This window comes from Sphaerodactylus townsendi, linkage group LG04 (genome assembly GCF_021028975.2).
Source record: "Sphaerodactylus townsendi isolate TG3544 linkage group LG04, MPM_Stown_v2.3, whole genome shotgun sequence".
In the NCBI taxonomy this organism is placed as follows: Eukaryota; Metazoa; Chordata; class Lepidosauria; order Squamata; family Sphaerodactylidae; genus Sphaerodactylus; species Sphaerodactylus townsendi.
The window spans coordinates 41604358-41618629 of record NC_059428.1 but is presented as its reverse complement, the minus strand read 5'-3'; the positions used below and the strand labels follow the sequence as shown (position 1 = coordinate 41618629).

Below are 14272 nucleotides of genomic sequence, written 5' to 3'. Positions count from 1 at the left end.
ATATATTCACACCAGAGCCTGTTTTGTTTCCCCTATAGGACAAATTACAGGGCTATTTTCAGCTGCAAAAAACGGTACAAGAGGTGCTTAGTTCTCCTCCCACATCAGGGTCACTTTCTGATGAGATCCTGCATGCTTGATTTTTAAAAGAACGAAACAGTTAGGCACTCTCAGAACTCCCAGCATTTTATGTCGTTTAGCCCTGATTTTCTCCCTTTCCTCTGTTAACACATTTGTGTTTTTGTGTGTTCTTTTGGGTGTAACACTTCCTGAATCAGATGAATTAGGTTCTGGAACATATAAGTTTTCCCCACAATAAACTTTAGGTATTACCAGAATTGTGTTGTTTTATATCCTTAAAGTTGGCAGTCTCCAGATGGTACAAAAAGAACTCCCAGAATTTCAACTAATCTCCAGATTACATGGATCAGTTTCCCTGCAGAAAATGGCAGCTTTTGGAGGGGCATGGAATCTATGGCATTCTACCTCCTGAGGTCCCTCTTTGATATATATTTCACCACACATAGTTGATTTCATTTCAGTTCAGGGCAGATCTGTAAAGTGGTGCCCTTTTGAAAAGTTACATGGTAAATGTGAACTATGTAGGATTCATTGTATACACCTGGGATGTCTATGGGAATACCAGAAAATTAAAGGCCTACATATAACTTAGTGGTCTTTAAATAAGATTTTATGTATGAATATTAGTTCTATGTATGGGTCATTTACTGACCTCTAAAGAAGACTGAAATCCATAGGTCTTTTGTGGGATATTTTGTGGATGAATCTAGCAATTGAGGTCTTGCGGTTACTTGCAGTATATTTTGTGATATTTTGCATGTGTTTTTAGCTATGGATGTATATTTTCTGTTGAAATGTTCATGTATCATTTTCTATTGATAAGAGTCAAGCACAGTGCAACAAAATCTATATTTAATATATTTAATAGACATCTATCAGACTCTCAATCTCTTTGGGTCCCTCCTATCCCCAAACCCTGCTCTTCCTTATTCCACCCTTGATCTCCAGGAATTTTGCAGCCTGGAGTTGGCAACCCTCTACTGTCTTATCTGTTGAGAATATACAATAAACATAGTGACTGAATATAGAAGAAAGTGATGATTCACTGCTTAGCCACCATAACAATGTTTTCTTTTTCTGGTTACATGGTTGCCTAACTGAGCAGACCATTTTTCTCTTGACTCCTTATGTAAAAGACATTTCCATATATGTGTTAAATTTTCTGGTTTCTTCCACTTAATCAGGCCTTTTCTATTTTTAAGATGTAGTCAATGTCATTGACCCAGGATTGCAAAGTTTTCATCTGGATAAAGTTTGTACAAAGTTATACTCACAAAGAATTGGATGGCAGCCATTGTCAAGTAATTGCTTCGCTTGATATAAAATCCAGAACTGTCATGCAGTGATATTTCCTAGCAAAATAGTACTTCAGTGTGCTTAACTCCAGTGAAATAAATAGGCTTAATGAAACTTGCCTCTCAGGTTAGATTGCAGCAAATATGGTTTGGCTCACAAGTACATAAAAACTAGCATTTTGACCTGGATCCCGACTACTGCAAAATTCAACCCTTCTTCTCCTTGAAAATCTGTTCCTGATCATTTGAATTGGTGAAGTGGGAACACAACTGGAGTGAAAAATATGCAGAGAAGCCCTTTGGATCTCAGATACTATTCTACATATTGCTATCAATAAATATTTGATTTATTTTCAAAGATTATCTGAGTTTTATTCCCCCTTTTGTTTTTCTTTAAGACTGTAACACTTATTTTTTCAGCAAGTAAAACCTTTTAGATAAAATTTTAATGAATATTCATTCTTTGCCTAGAAAACAAATTTCAATACTTTTAATTTGTCCTTATGCAGCCACATTCACAGCCCAATCCACACTGTGGAGGCGATCAGGAATGGCACTGTTGCTGAACCAGCCTACCCAATCCAGAGTGCTTTCTGAAGGCACAGGGAAGGAGAAAACAGAAAAAACTGTCCCTGCCTCCAGAAACATCTCCATTGGGGCCAATGGACTTATGCCACCCAAAAGGCATTTCAGATGCCAGGGCAGCCCTGCTGTGGCCAGGACTTCTGGCTTTTGCAGCAGCGGGGTTTAGGGGTATCCGACTGGCAGCGTATGAGGTCCTCTGTTGGTGCATTTGCCCCTTGAGCCAGCAGGATGGGCACCCATGCTAGTGCAAGGCTAAGCTGGCTCCACGGACAGGTCTGCCCCCTCTCTGGATTGGGCTGCTAGTAATGCAATTATTGTACATCATGTTTCTTAGCTAGAGTTTAGCAGAGATAACCTTTAAAGACAAAGCCAACACTTCTTCTCTTGTTAAATATTCATAGAGTGGTATTTTGTCTTTGTGGAAGTTTGAACTATTGGGGAAAAATGGCAATGCCCCCAGTACAAATCCCACATCCCTCATCAAGAGACCCAGTCAGACTTCTCCAGTGTAATGTGCAGTTTGACTTCCAGTCTGTAGTGGTTGAAACCAAGCAGGTACTATCAATTCAGGCCTTCATGGTGCAAACAATCTTTCAGTTTGGATTGTAGCTGCTGTCGTTGCACATCTCCAGCCTGTCATGTAAAAGTAAACAATCTGATCTCCATTGAATAGTGAATTTATAGGGCATACTAATAGGCTGAAGCCTTTTTTGCAACCAGACCCTCTTAAGAAGCAGGGCTCCAGCCTCATTTCCTCCTATGGATCTCTGTGCAAATAAAGTCTGCATCTTGCTACATAAACTGGTCATCTTGAAACAGTCACAGGAACCTACTGGGATCCAGAGGGACAATCTTGTCCCAGGAAATAACAAGGTGATATGACATCTAAACCCATGTTTGTTGTTGCTGCCTTTCAGGTTCTAAAGGAAGCAGACGTGTGGTATCCAGGGCTAAAACATCACCCAGTCCAAATGTAACTCAAACAAAACCAGGTAGGTATGTCAGTATGAGGAATTTCCTTTGAATCAGAGTGTATGTAATAATGATAGAATTTCTCCATTAATAGTTTGTTGTTTATTCATGTGGTATCATTGAAATAATTGTGTCATATAACTTCTTTATAACACCAATGGTTCATAAATCTTGCCTGTTCAGAATTAAATCATAGGGCCTGAACAATACTGTATGAGGCTCTGAATACCAAATATGGATATAAATGCCAACTTAGCAACTACTCCCCCACGGAAACGTTTCTTTAAATTTAAATTTAAACATTTAAATTTATTAAATTTAAACCTTTAAATTTATTACTGAGTGGCTAGGAAAGATGAAATTTCACCTAGTCACTTAGATTGTACTGAACCAGGTACACTAAGTTGTTTTTGGCCGAGGGAGATACTGATTGTCTTAGGACCAGACAGCTATAAACCTTATTACAGTTTTGTTAAAATATTAATTTGAATAACTATAATTTAATACGTAGCTCAGCCCTAAAATATCTTTTCCGGGGCAGAGTTTAGATCTGGAATATGTACAATAATAATACAGTATAAGTTGCCTCTAAGCATGTGGTCTTAACTAGTCCTTGCCCATCTGGGATTACTCTGGTTTTTCACAACAGTATACATGTTTTCTTGGGCAACTTGAGTCCTGAAGCTTTTCAGAAATGAAGGTATCCTAATGTGGGTTGAGTACCCAACTTGTTGAAGGTAAAGTGTAGATGTCTGGGGAAGGAATGGTAATTACCCCATAAACATAGTCTGCCTAGTAAATCTTGTGATGTGTCATCACCTATGGATCAGTAATTACCTGGTGTTTGCACAGCGGACTACTTATCCCTGTACCTTATGTGGGTTATTTTTTAATTTAAAAATTGGCAGGTTTCTGAATGTTTACTCCGTGGGGAAAACAACATTTAGATCATGTAAATGTCATGAAGAAGATAATTCCCCATTTCCAAGTTCCACAGTTCCCAACTGATTTCCCATGACTGCTTTTAACTTTTAAACAAGTTCTGAAGCTACAGACAGATTTCATACTAAAGATTTAATAGGTCTTTCTATCAGCAACCTTCCTTCTTTTGCTGATAAATTATTTGAATGGATTGTGATTGGAAAATATTTAAGCATTTCACTTTTCCACACATATAATTTCAGGAAGCTTTTGTGTATAAATCAAAAGGTTTCTTAGTAAGGGTTAAAACAATGTTGAAACTCAGATGAACAGATTTACATTCTGTGAAGCCTAGAATTCTAAATAATGGTACTTTTCCCACTATATAGTAGGTAAAAGAAGGTATTTATGAGTGCTTCTTCTTTAAAATAAATATTTTTTCAACACATACTACCTGCTGCTCTTGACTTGCTAAAAGCAAACCTAAGGCATCCTTTAAAAAAAATCTTTCATAATACAATTGTTGGAATAAAACCCTGGTTTCAGTAACTAAATTCTTCCCTTCAGTGGGTCATGATGTAGTTTGTATTAACCGAACTAGGTTCGTGTCCTTTTGTATTCATTGCATAGTGCCAACTAGAAAGATATGTATTCTTAAAACCTTAAAAATTCTGGTCAACTAGATGTGCATTGCAAAAAAAAAAAAGCCAGCAAATGTCAACTGTGGGTGGAATCCAAAGAACAGCAAGCACATCTCTGCCATCAAAGTGGATTTTCCTACCTCTCCTCACCCACTACAGCCCTTCTGCCCACAAAAATTGTCCCTGACAACCAGGGAACCCTTGAGGAATGACATGGGATGCAATGCAGGTTCTTTTGGATGTTTATAGTTCTATTACATATTGTAACTGTTCATATTCTTGTTACTATGGCAAACTGTGTGGGCATTTAAAGGGGGAGGAAGGAGTTGACAGATGTCATTCCCTTTCCTTGTTCAAGCAAAAGAGACCTTCTATATGTGGAAGCTGGAATTTGGATCTGACCCAACCCTGAGGACAACTTAAGGGGCTGAATAATGTCAGGACACATAAAGGGTGAAACTGCATGTTATTTTTAGTTCCATTTTAAATGCTTTTTTCTCTTTCTTTCCCCAAACACAGGTCCTAGATATATTTTTTTTGGTAGAGTGAAAACCTCCACTTCCAGGCTGCTTTTACCTTCATCTGGGGAAAATTACAGGCACTTATTTGTTTGGTTTTTTTCCCTCATGAAAGGATAAAAGCAGTTTAAGCCTTGTATTTTAATTACTCATCTTACTGTTATTTTGTTTCAAAGGTCATGAGCAGACTGAGATCCAACTGCAGCTAAATAATTAGCAACTGCAAAAGTAGTTTGATCTTCATCTAAAAGGAAAAACTGGATGATTTTTTTGAGATGGTAAATTCACATAACCAATTAAGAGGGAGGACAAATACCTTTCTTTTAAATCAGACCAGATTTCACACTCCAATAAAATACATTCTAAAGACTCAAGCTGACAAGACCAATATTCTCAAATTCCATCCAAATACGTAATGGCAAGCATAAATGCTCTTCTATAATGCAGAATTGTTAGGTCTTTTTAGCAACTCATGAGCTCACATAGGAGAAGGGAACTTCTAGTAGCTCACATAGGAGAAGGGAACTTCATAGAATCCTGGTAAAACACAGTCCCCTCAACAAAATACTTGTCTATCCAAATTGATTACTGAGAGCTTTATTAGTTTTATGAATGCCTGTATCTTTGCCATCATATCCTATTCTTAATTATTATCTTCCAGGGCCACACATAAGGATCTTTCTCAGTCAGATTCAAAATCTTTCTCCTGGCATTGGAGATTTGCAATGCCTGGCAAAATCCTGGCATTGGAAATTTTTTGCTTTAATTAAATGCCAAGATTCCATTGCACGCTTTCAATGAATTCTGGACCAATTCAGCTCTAAAAGCAATACCTGAAACACAACTTGGTAAGCAACAGATCTTACAGATAAAGTGTAGCAAAGGTTGATTGAATGCTACATCTGTCAAGACCATAGTTCTTTAGAACAGTTGGAATACTATCTGTATTTTTCATTATGAAAACAAACCATGAAAACGAACTAGCACTATTCTTCTCCTTCAAAAAGATGTCCAGTGGCTATACTTGGAGAAGAAAAGATATTTTCAATTGCTGAAGGGACTAAGCATACAGCATATACTTATACTATGACCAAAGATACTTATGAATGAGTATGTTTTGAGGGCCATTCCACTGACATGCATCTCCAAGCATCTTTTGGACTGAATGGTTTGATTCCATCTTGAAATGTCATAGATGAAGAAATTTCTATCTGTAGCTCAGGACTTCCCCACCTTCCTTTTCCACTTAAGCACAAAATGTCCCCTCAGTGCTGGGGGGATAACTCCCGCTTCCAGGAATAACGTGAAGGGATGAGAAGTCTGCTGTGGTAAGTGGGTATCAGTGAAAAATGGGCCTTCTACGTATATGCAAGTTTTAGATGGAATTCAACTGATTACATTGAAACTGTTGTGTGTATAAAATATTATGTTTGTGTCATTTTGTGTTAAGAATAATTCTTCTGCCCTGAGTCGAAAAAAACATGAAACTCATACTGTAAGCCCAAGGGGAGCATAGACTTATTTTTTCAAGCAATAAACTTGCCCTGCCTGTGTTGAAACACAGAACTTTTGAGTGCAGGTTGTAACTTGGCCTGGAGAGTACAGTATGCTCTTCAAAGGGGAAAAAAAGTCAAAAATTCCTCTGGACTAGTGTAAACCTCTTGTATGAGGCTAAGTAGTTTTTTGGATCCTTCTGTGTATTTTTTTTTTTTTAGTATCTCAGAAGGACATTGTATTTCATAAATATGCTTTAGAGCATGGACTTTATTTTCTCTTCACATTCCTAATTTGTAAAGTACAGGTTCTTATTCCCTCAGTCATTTGCTCATTTGCATCATTTTTCTCTGCCTTCTTTCAAATGCTTGACATTACAGCTCTGTGGCCAGACTCCCTGCTACACAATATTCAGTCCTCAAAGGAAATTACTGCTGCAATGTCCATTGTCCTCATTAAATGTACTTTATATACTTTCACAATCAGTTCTTTTTTCTTGCAAATATTTAAATTTGAAAAATTATTTGATCAGTTAAAAAAGTTGCCTAATATTAACTCAGTAACCTTGTCAATTATTTTAATGTAAGTACTCATGAAAACTGAAAAGAGGTATTGTGCCCCATGACTGTTCAATAACGAGACTCTGTATTCAGATGATTTCTTTATTGAAAACAGCATCAGGAAAAGGCATTTAGACTTCTATTGCCAGAACTAAGATTAAGTGCCAAAACTTCTTGCATTATTAAGTGCGAAAACATCTTGCATTATATATATGTGCCCCTCCACTTCACATAACACCACCCTTAGTACCAGTTCCCAAGGGGAGAATGGTTCCCCTCCAATTTCATGGGAAAAATACAGCATGGCCTTCACTTAGGTCAAAACAGCCCACACTCCCCAGTTCTTCGAAGTGAAAAAGCCAGCAGGGTCTAATGAGCAGATTAGACCTCGACTGCAAAATGAAACTAAGGCTGTTTCCGCACGGCCGAAAAACAGCACCCTAGGGATGGTAAAAACACTGTCCCTGGGATGCTGTTTGCACATCGCAGCAGCACCATGCTCGCCCTCCGAACCGGTGTGAAAACGTCACTTTTGAAACTCGCTCCCTGAGCGAGTTTTCTCAAAAGTGGCATCTTTCCACCAGCATGGTGTGAAGCGCACTGGCATGAGGGTGCTGCTTTGGGCCCCTACGGTGTTCCAGCACCTATCTCTCCTCCCTGCATAGCTCTGGATGGCTGGAGGGACATGCCCATGAAAAGGAAACTATCAGAGGTTTTAGAATTTCCTATGTAAAATATGTATGTGTTTAAAAGCACACACAAACACACACACGCACAAGTTGATCCAGCAGTTTGTATCCAACTATACAGTTCCTCTGGCAGAAAGACATTTCTGTTTGCACAAGAATGCAGGCAATTTTCACTGATTCCTATCCCTCTGGAGTCTCTCTCTTTTTTGTTTGCTGTGGTTTTTCTTAGGTTCTTCAGACTCCTGGGCAGTGGCATACTGCTAATGGGTATATGGGGCATCCCATGTCCCCAGGTGCATGTCATTTGATCATGTGGGGGGGCACCTGGCAACTCCCTCCATGCTACTCAGGTGGGTACTGTAGCTGCAGTCTGGTTCCTGGACTCCCCAGTCTCCCTGCTGACAGGGAGGCCAGCTGAAGCTGTGGTGCATGCTTGAGCTGCCTGCTGCTGAGCCACAGCTGCAGGCTGACTACTGCCTGAGAGCCAGCCTCCCTGTCAGCAGGGAGGCAGGGAAGGCAGAAGTCGGCCTCAGGCACCTGCCTGAGCCATGAGCCACAGCCACAAGCCAGCTCTCGGACAGGAGCTACCCTATGGCTGTGGCTCAGAGGCAAGCAGTGCAGGGGTGGGGGGCTCTGCCAGCTGAAAAAGCACCCTGGCAGAGCCAGGTGGAGGGATAACCTGCAGCAGGCTCCCATGTGGCAGCTCCAGCCCACCAGGTACCCCTTGGCCTGGCCCTGACAAGAGCAGCCTGGCGGGGCCACCACTGGGTTCCCCCCCACCCTGGCCCTGCCAGGCCCTGCCAGGCTGCCCAGAACTGCCACCGTAGCAGCCGCCAGGACAGCTGCAGTCAGTTCAGCCGCTGGCTTAGGTAAGTGTGGGGGTGGGGTGGGGGCGGGGGTGGGGGGGACAAGAGTGGTGGGAGGCACCCAGAGCAGGAGTTGCCCCCAGGTGCTCCTCCACCCCGGGACCAACATTTTAGGGAACTCAGTAGATTGAAGCAGGAGAAGAAAGTGGTGAAATCTTTCCTATGAACACTGGATATATGTTATTGTATTTTTAATTTATAAAAATATAGGTTTTATATGTATGTGTGTGTGAGAGAGAGAGAGAGTTTTACATATAAACACACACACACATTGGACAGGGGATTAGACAGGATGACCCTGGAGGTAATCTCCAACCCAATGATTCTGTATTTAATTGAAATATTGTGTATATATACTTTATTTTAAATAACATTGAAATGTTTTAATGCTCTATGTTCACTGCCTTGAGGACCCTGTTTGGGTGGAAAGATGTCATAAAAAGCATAAAATATTCTTGGATTAAAAAAAACTTTTGACAGGGCATTTGATGACGCTATATATATATAGTCAGTGGGGAAGAACAGGGTGAAAATAAGACTGGATCTATATTCAGGATGCCTGTCCTGACTCTGAGGGCATTATGGGTATAACATTTGGAAACTCATATTTAATGCCATCATTAATTCAGGTGTCATTTATTGATTAATGCAGGATAAACCCTAGCACCTTAACATAATTTAAGGGTTTAATTTCTTCAATTTGACAGTAACTTTTAATGTATGAATATATGTTTTATATTGTGAAAATGCAATAGAACTGTCAGCAAAAGAGATTGTGCAGTCATATATGTGATAAAATGATTACAACTCTTTGGAATCAGAGTACCTTCTTCAGTTGATATAACACAAATTTTTATTTTTCTCCACCCACTTCATGATTTTTCCCCATTGTTTCCAATTGAAATTATATAATTCTCTCAAGATCTGTCACTTCCATGACACCTCAGTCTTGAGTGGAAATAGGCAGTCTTGAGTGGAAATAGGCAGCACTGGGTTATACTCTTTACTTATGGTCATGGTTTTTTTTAATTCCCTCAGGAAAAGGATTTCCAAGGAGAACTTCGTGTCAAAGCATTACTAATAATTATTCTCTCTTTCCATGCACTCAACTGCCCTTTGATGCAAAATACTTAGTGATTACTGTTCTTTGCATGATGAAATCATAAATGCAGCAGCATTTCTATAGTAGTCCTAATCTCGGAGTTCAAAGCAGATAGCAAGATTAGTTTTCCATATGAAAATACAAGTTTTTTCTTTTAAAAAAGAAAAGAAGGTTCACGCATCATAAATGGCCTTGGCTGTATACAAATTAACTTACTTGGATATGATGTACTTTGCATGAGTAGCCTGAACAGAATTATAGATGCATCATTTTGAGGTGCAAGTATTGTGAAAAATCTGCTTACATGTAGAATCTGCTTACATGTAGATTTGGTTTCTGGCATGCTACTATAAATCTACTGAAATATGGTTGGAACTACAGTGCAAAAAACATTTCAGGGTGTAAACCATGTGCTTAGTTGGTCATTGGCATAGGCTCCAATTGCCTTTGGAAGTTATCACAACAAAGACCTTAGGTAACAGTGAGTGACCGGCTGCACGTTTTCTGCTTGCAGGAGATCTTTTCACCTTTCTCCTTCCCTCAGAAGCACTGAAAATTATGCTCAGGGGACCCTTGTCTGCTCTGTATCTTTTGTAACCAATCAAACTATAAAACAATTCTTTCATTTCATTTTCACATCCATCTTTTGCCTTTCTTCACCAGTAGTTGACAGTTCTGGTTTTTGGAAAGTTCATAGTCTACACATGAACAGGCCAAAAAAAAAAATTAACTGTTTTCTTCCTTCTTGGACATTTTCATAGTTAGCTTTGGGAATAGCTTTAACATATTTTGTTTTCACTTTGCTTCTCTGCAGGCAGAAGAACAAAATATGTTATTGAGAGTTGTAATCCAGGTTGTTGTTTTTTTAAATTTCAGCTTCAGCAGTGGAATACTTCTTTCCTAATAAATCAAAACCATCCCCCAGGCCAAGAATTCTAGAGACCAAACCTGGTAATTGAGTCACTTTTGTAATTCTATATGTTCATGTAATTATATTGTTAGCAAAACCTCACTTTCTATATTTTGAGAGACAAATAGCCAAATTTTCTTGGTTATGCCTGAGCAGCTACAGTCAGAAGAAGAAAATATCATATTGCCACCCATGTCTTCTGTCAAACCCATTATTCTGTTTCCAGATGTAACCAAAAAAAACCTTGAACTGAGAAGATAGAATGTCAGAGAATATAATATAGTTCTCCTTGCAAAGGTATCTAAGACTAGATACTAGAAGTTACTGAAACTAGAGTGCTAAATTCATGTCTTTTTTATTTTATAAATGATCCCTACACCTTACTTTAAGAGTTGCTGCTTGGGATAAGGTATTGATATATCAATTGTGAATGCTACCTTTTATTTTAGGGTCTTTCACAATTATTGTTCTGAATAGCCATATAAAATGGACTGAGATATTATGTATAATGTTTTACAATCATGACTATACAGATCTAGCTTTTCTCTTCTCACAGGTAAAGCCTGCAATCATACAAAGTTATATATGCAATCATACAAAGTTATAGATGTAAAAATAGTGGTATTTATACATCTATGGGCCTATGTGCATGATCTCAGCAGAACTTGCTGGGGGGTTTTCAGTGAAGTTCTTCCTCTCCCTTTACTAACTCCATATAATTTTGACGTTTCTTAAAATTAAAAGACAGCTCTTATCAACTTTTTTGCCAAACTATAATTTTTGTTTTAGTGTGCCTTTCCCTTTTACAACAATATTCCCAGTAAAACCATATTCAAACATAATGATCTACTATCTAGAGTCACTATAGCTTATATTACCTTTATTTCAGCTATGTAAAGATGTTTACATTTTTCCTCCCAACAGCACTCTATCAAACAACTTCACAGCCACTTACAATCAAACCTACTTTGTCTTCTGGACACCTGAAGACAACTATGGGTAACAATTTCCTTGGTGGAGTTCACTTATTCTACCTTCTGAATCATTTTAAACCTCTTTTTTTGCTGTGAATTTCCATCACTTCATTCACTGTTTCATTGCTGTTTTTCCCCATTCTGATCTCTTGCATTAAAATGTTTTTTGTAAAGCACGTATTCAACACTATCATTTTGATAACTCTCTGTCTTTCAGATTTGAGGTGTTCATGTCCTCAGAACTTGGCCATTATCAGTCATAGTGTATCATTTCATTCTTTTTTTTAATTTTCCAAACATTTTTATCTGCTATCAGAAACACAGAGAATCATTGTCTTTACTTGATGCTTTTAAGGCATGCATTCTCCTTGAACTAAACATGGCATGGGTCTGTGATTGCTAAAGAATACAATAATAACCCTGCTCTTTTTTCCAGCTCCAAAAGAAACAAAATTCATTCCTTCCAAACCCAAAACATCTGGCAAACCAGAAATATCACAGACTAAACCTGGTAATTACATTCTTTGTACATATTCAACATAGGTAGATTTTTACCAGGCTTTGAAAATGGTCTGACAGTATTTTAAAGATAAATTCTATTTTAGTTTGTATCAGATTATCTGCAAGCATACTACTAACTTCTTTTGATTTTTGATATATAGTGAATCATAATAGAATATGTTGAATTAGGGAATTTAAAAGGGAGGCATAAAGCTGCTGTTTCCACTGATTTCCCATTTTTTACCTCTAAAATTAAAAAAAAGGTTTAATATCACAACTTTAAATTGTTATATCACATTGAGCCAATAAATTTCCGTGCATGGCTTAAATCGTATGATGTGGCTTGCTAAATGAAATTAAACAAACCAGTGTTGTTAAATATTTTGGTATCTATATTCCAAAAAGCACTAAAGTTCTGCATCACTTGAATTTTGAGGAAGTCATGAAGTACATTCAAAACCTATTATCCACCTAATTGCAGATAAACTGATATTTCTAAGTAACATAGACTTAATCAAAATGTTTTAATGCTACCTAAATTGAATTTCTGTTTTGGAATAGTCCAATAACAAGAATTAGATTTAAAAATATACCAAAATGTTTATCTAACTTTATCTGGAATCATAAGAGATCTAGAATAAATTTTCAAGATGCCCAGGGTAGGTTGCAAGGGCTGGCTTCGGAATTCCCAATGTCCAGAAGTATTACAATTTGGTTAGAATAGGTTGGAGAACAGAATGGATGAAAGACGATAAAGATACAGCACTGAGGCCCCTTCCATACATGCAGAATAATGCACTTTCAATTCACTTTCAATGCACTTTGCAGCTGTACGGAATAACAAAATCCATTTGCAAACAATTATGAAATTGGATTGAAAGTGCATTATTCTGCATGTGCACAAGGGGCCTGACTCTAGTTGAAAAATCTTTTATGTCAGTTCCTTTGAGAATTAAAGAGGTAAATACAATAACCAAAATTAGCTCCTGGAATTTCACCATTTACCTCTGTGATCAGATCCAAACAATTTAGCCACGCTGCAAAAGAAGGAAATTTTAAAATTTGGGAAGAAGGTATCAGATTATAATGTAATTCTTCCTAAATTTTCAAATTTCCTTCTTTTAAAATCCTTATGGGCAAACAGTTGATACCTTTGCAGAACTCTTTATCTTTAAATAAAGGGCAGTTTCCTCAGTTTCAGTATCTACAGGTTAAAAAAGTCTCTTACAGGCATTATTATATAAAGATGAAATAAGAAAATTTAATAAAAAATGTTACATCAGTAGGACCTATCTCCCTATAAATTAGCAAAAATGTATTAAGAGGCTAATGGGAATTGTTGGGTATGTGGGTCTACCAATGCCAATTTTATACACAGTTGATGGAAGTGTGAGAGGACAAAAGAGTTTTGGCATATGATCGCAACAGCTATTTCCAAGTCCCTATGATGCAGATCCTCAAGAATTTCTGAAATTAAATTATACAGATCTCTCTTTTAAAGATGTTTGTGAATTTGTGCTTAATGCCGTAACATCTGCAAGGCTAATTTTTGCTCAGAATTGGGAGAAAGGTGGAGGATTGGTTAGAATATATTTATCCATGTAAACCAACTACATGACCAAATGTAAATTCAGAAAATGGAATACTTTCCTGTCTAGAATGAGAAATTAATTTTAAGCATATATATTTGGTGTTTTATAATAGTTTTGTAGTTCTGTCTTAGAATTTTGTTTGTATCAGTTTCATATTTATATTTTAATAAATATTAAAAAAACAAGGAGAAAAAAAGGGTTCCTCTTTTCTCTTGAATATGACAATTTTACATTTGATCCATTTTCCATGGAGGACATTTTAAGAACTTTGTTTTCCAAAAATTGATCATTGCTATAATACATTAGCATTGTCATGATCTACTAGTTTACCCAATAGGTCCTTTTCTTTATAGAAATATAAGGCTCATTCCGCACATGCAGAATAATGCACTTTCAAACTGCTTTCAGTGCTCTTTGAAGCTGTGCGGAATGGCAAAATCCACTTGCAAACAGTTGTGAAAGTGGTTTGAAAACGCATTATTTTGTGTGTGCGGAAGGGGCCTAAGAGAAAAGGTATAGGGAACTTTTATCCAAATTACTGACAAATAAATCAGGAAAAGAAACTGCAAGA

At 37.6% G+C, this 14272-nt stretch overlaps 1 protein-coding gene across 12 annotated transcripts in view; it reads left to right on the top strand.

Annotated features, from left to right (window-relative positions):
• LOC125430742 (ABI family member 3 binding protein) overlaps window positions 1-14272 on the top strand; it is a 199323-nt gene that overhangs the window by 143005 nt on the left and 42046 nt on the right. For 10 of the 12 annotated variants that reach the window (XM_048492918.1, XM_048492926.1, XM_048492925.1 and 7 more), the window contains 4 exons: window positions 2879-2953; window positions 10601-10675; window positions 11559-11633; window positions 12045-12119. In XM_048492918.1, coding sequence (XP_048348875.1) covers window positions 2879-2953; window positions 10601-10675; window positions 11559-11633; window positions 12045-12119 — 300 coding nt within the window. The remainder of the gene's footprint in view (window positions 1-2878; window positions 2954-10600; window positions 10676-11558; window positions 11634-12044; window positions 12120-14272) is intronic. The other 2 variants (XM_048492923.1, XM_048492924.1) reach the window with 2 other exon arrangements.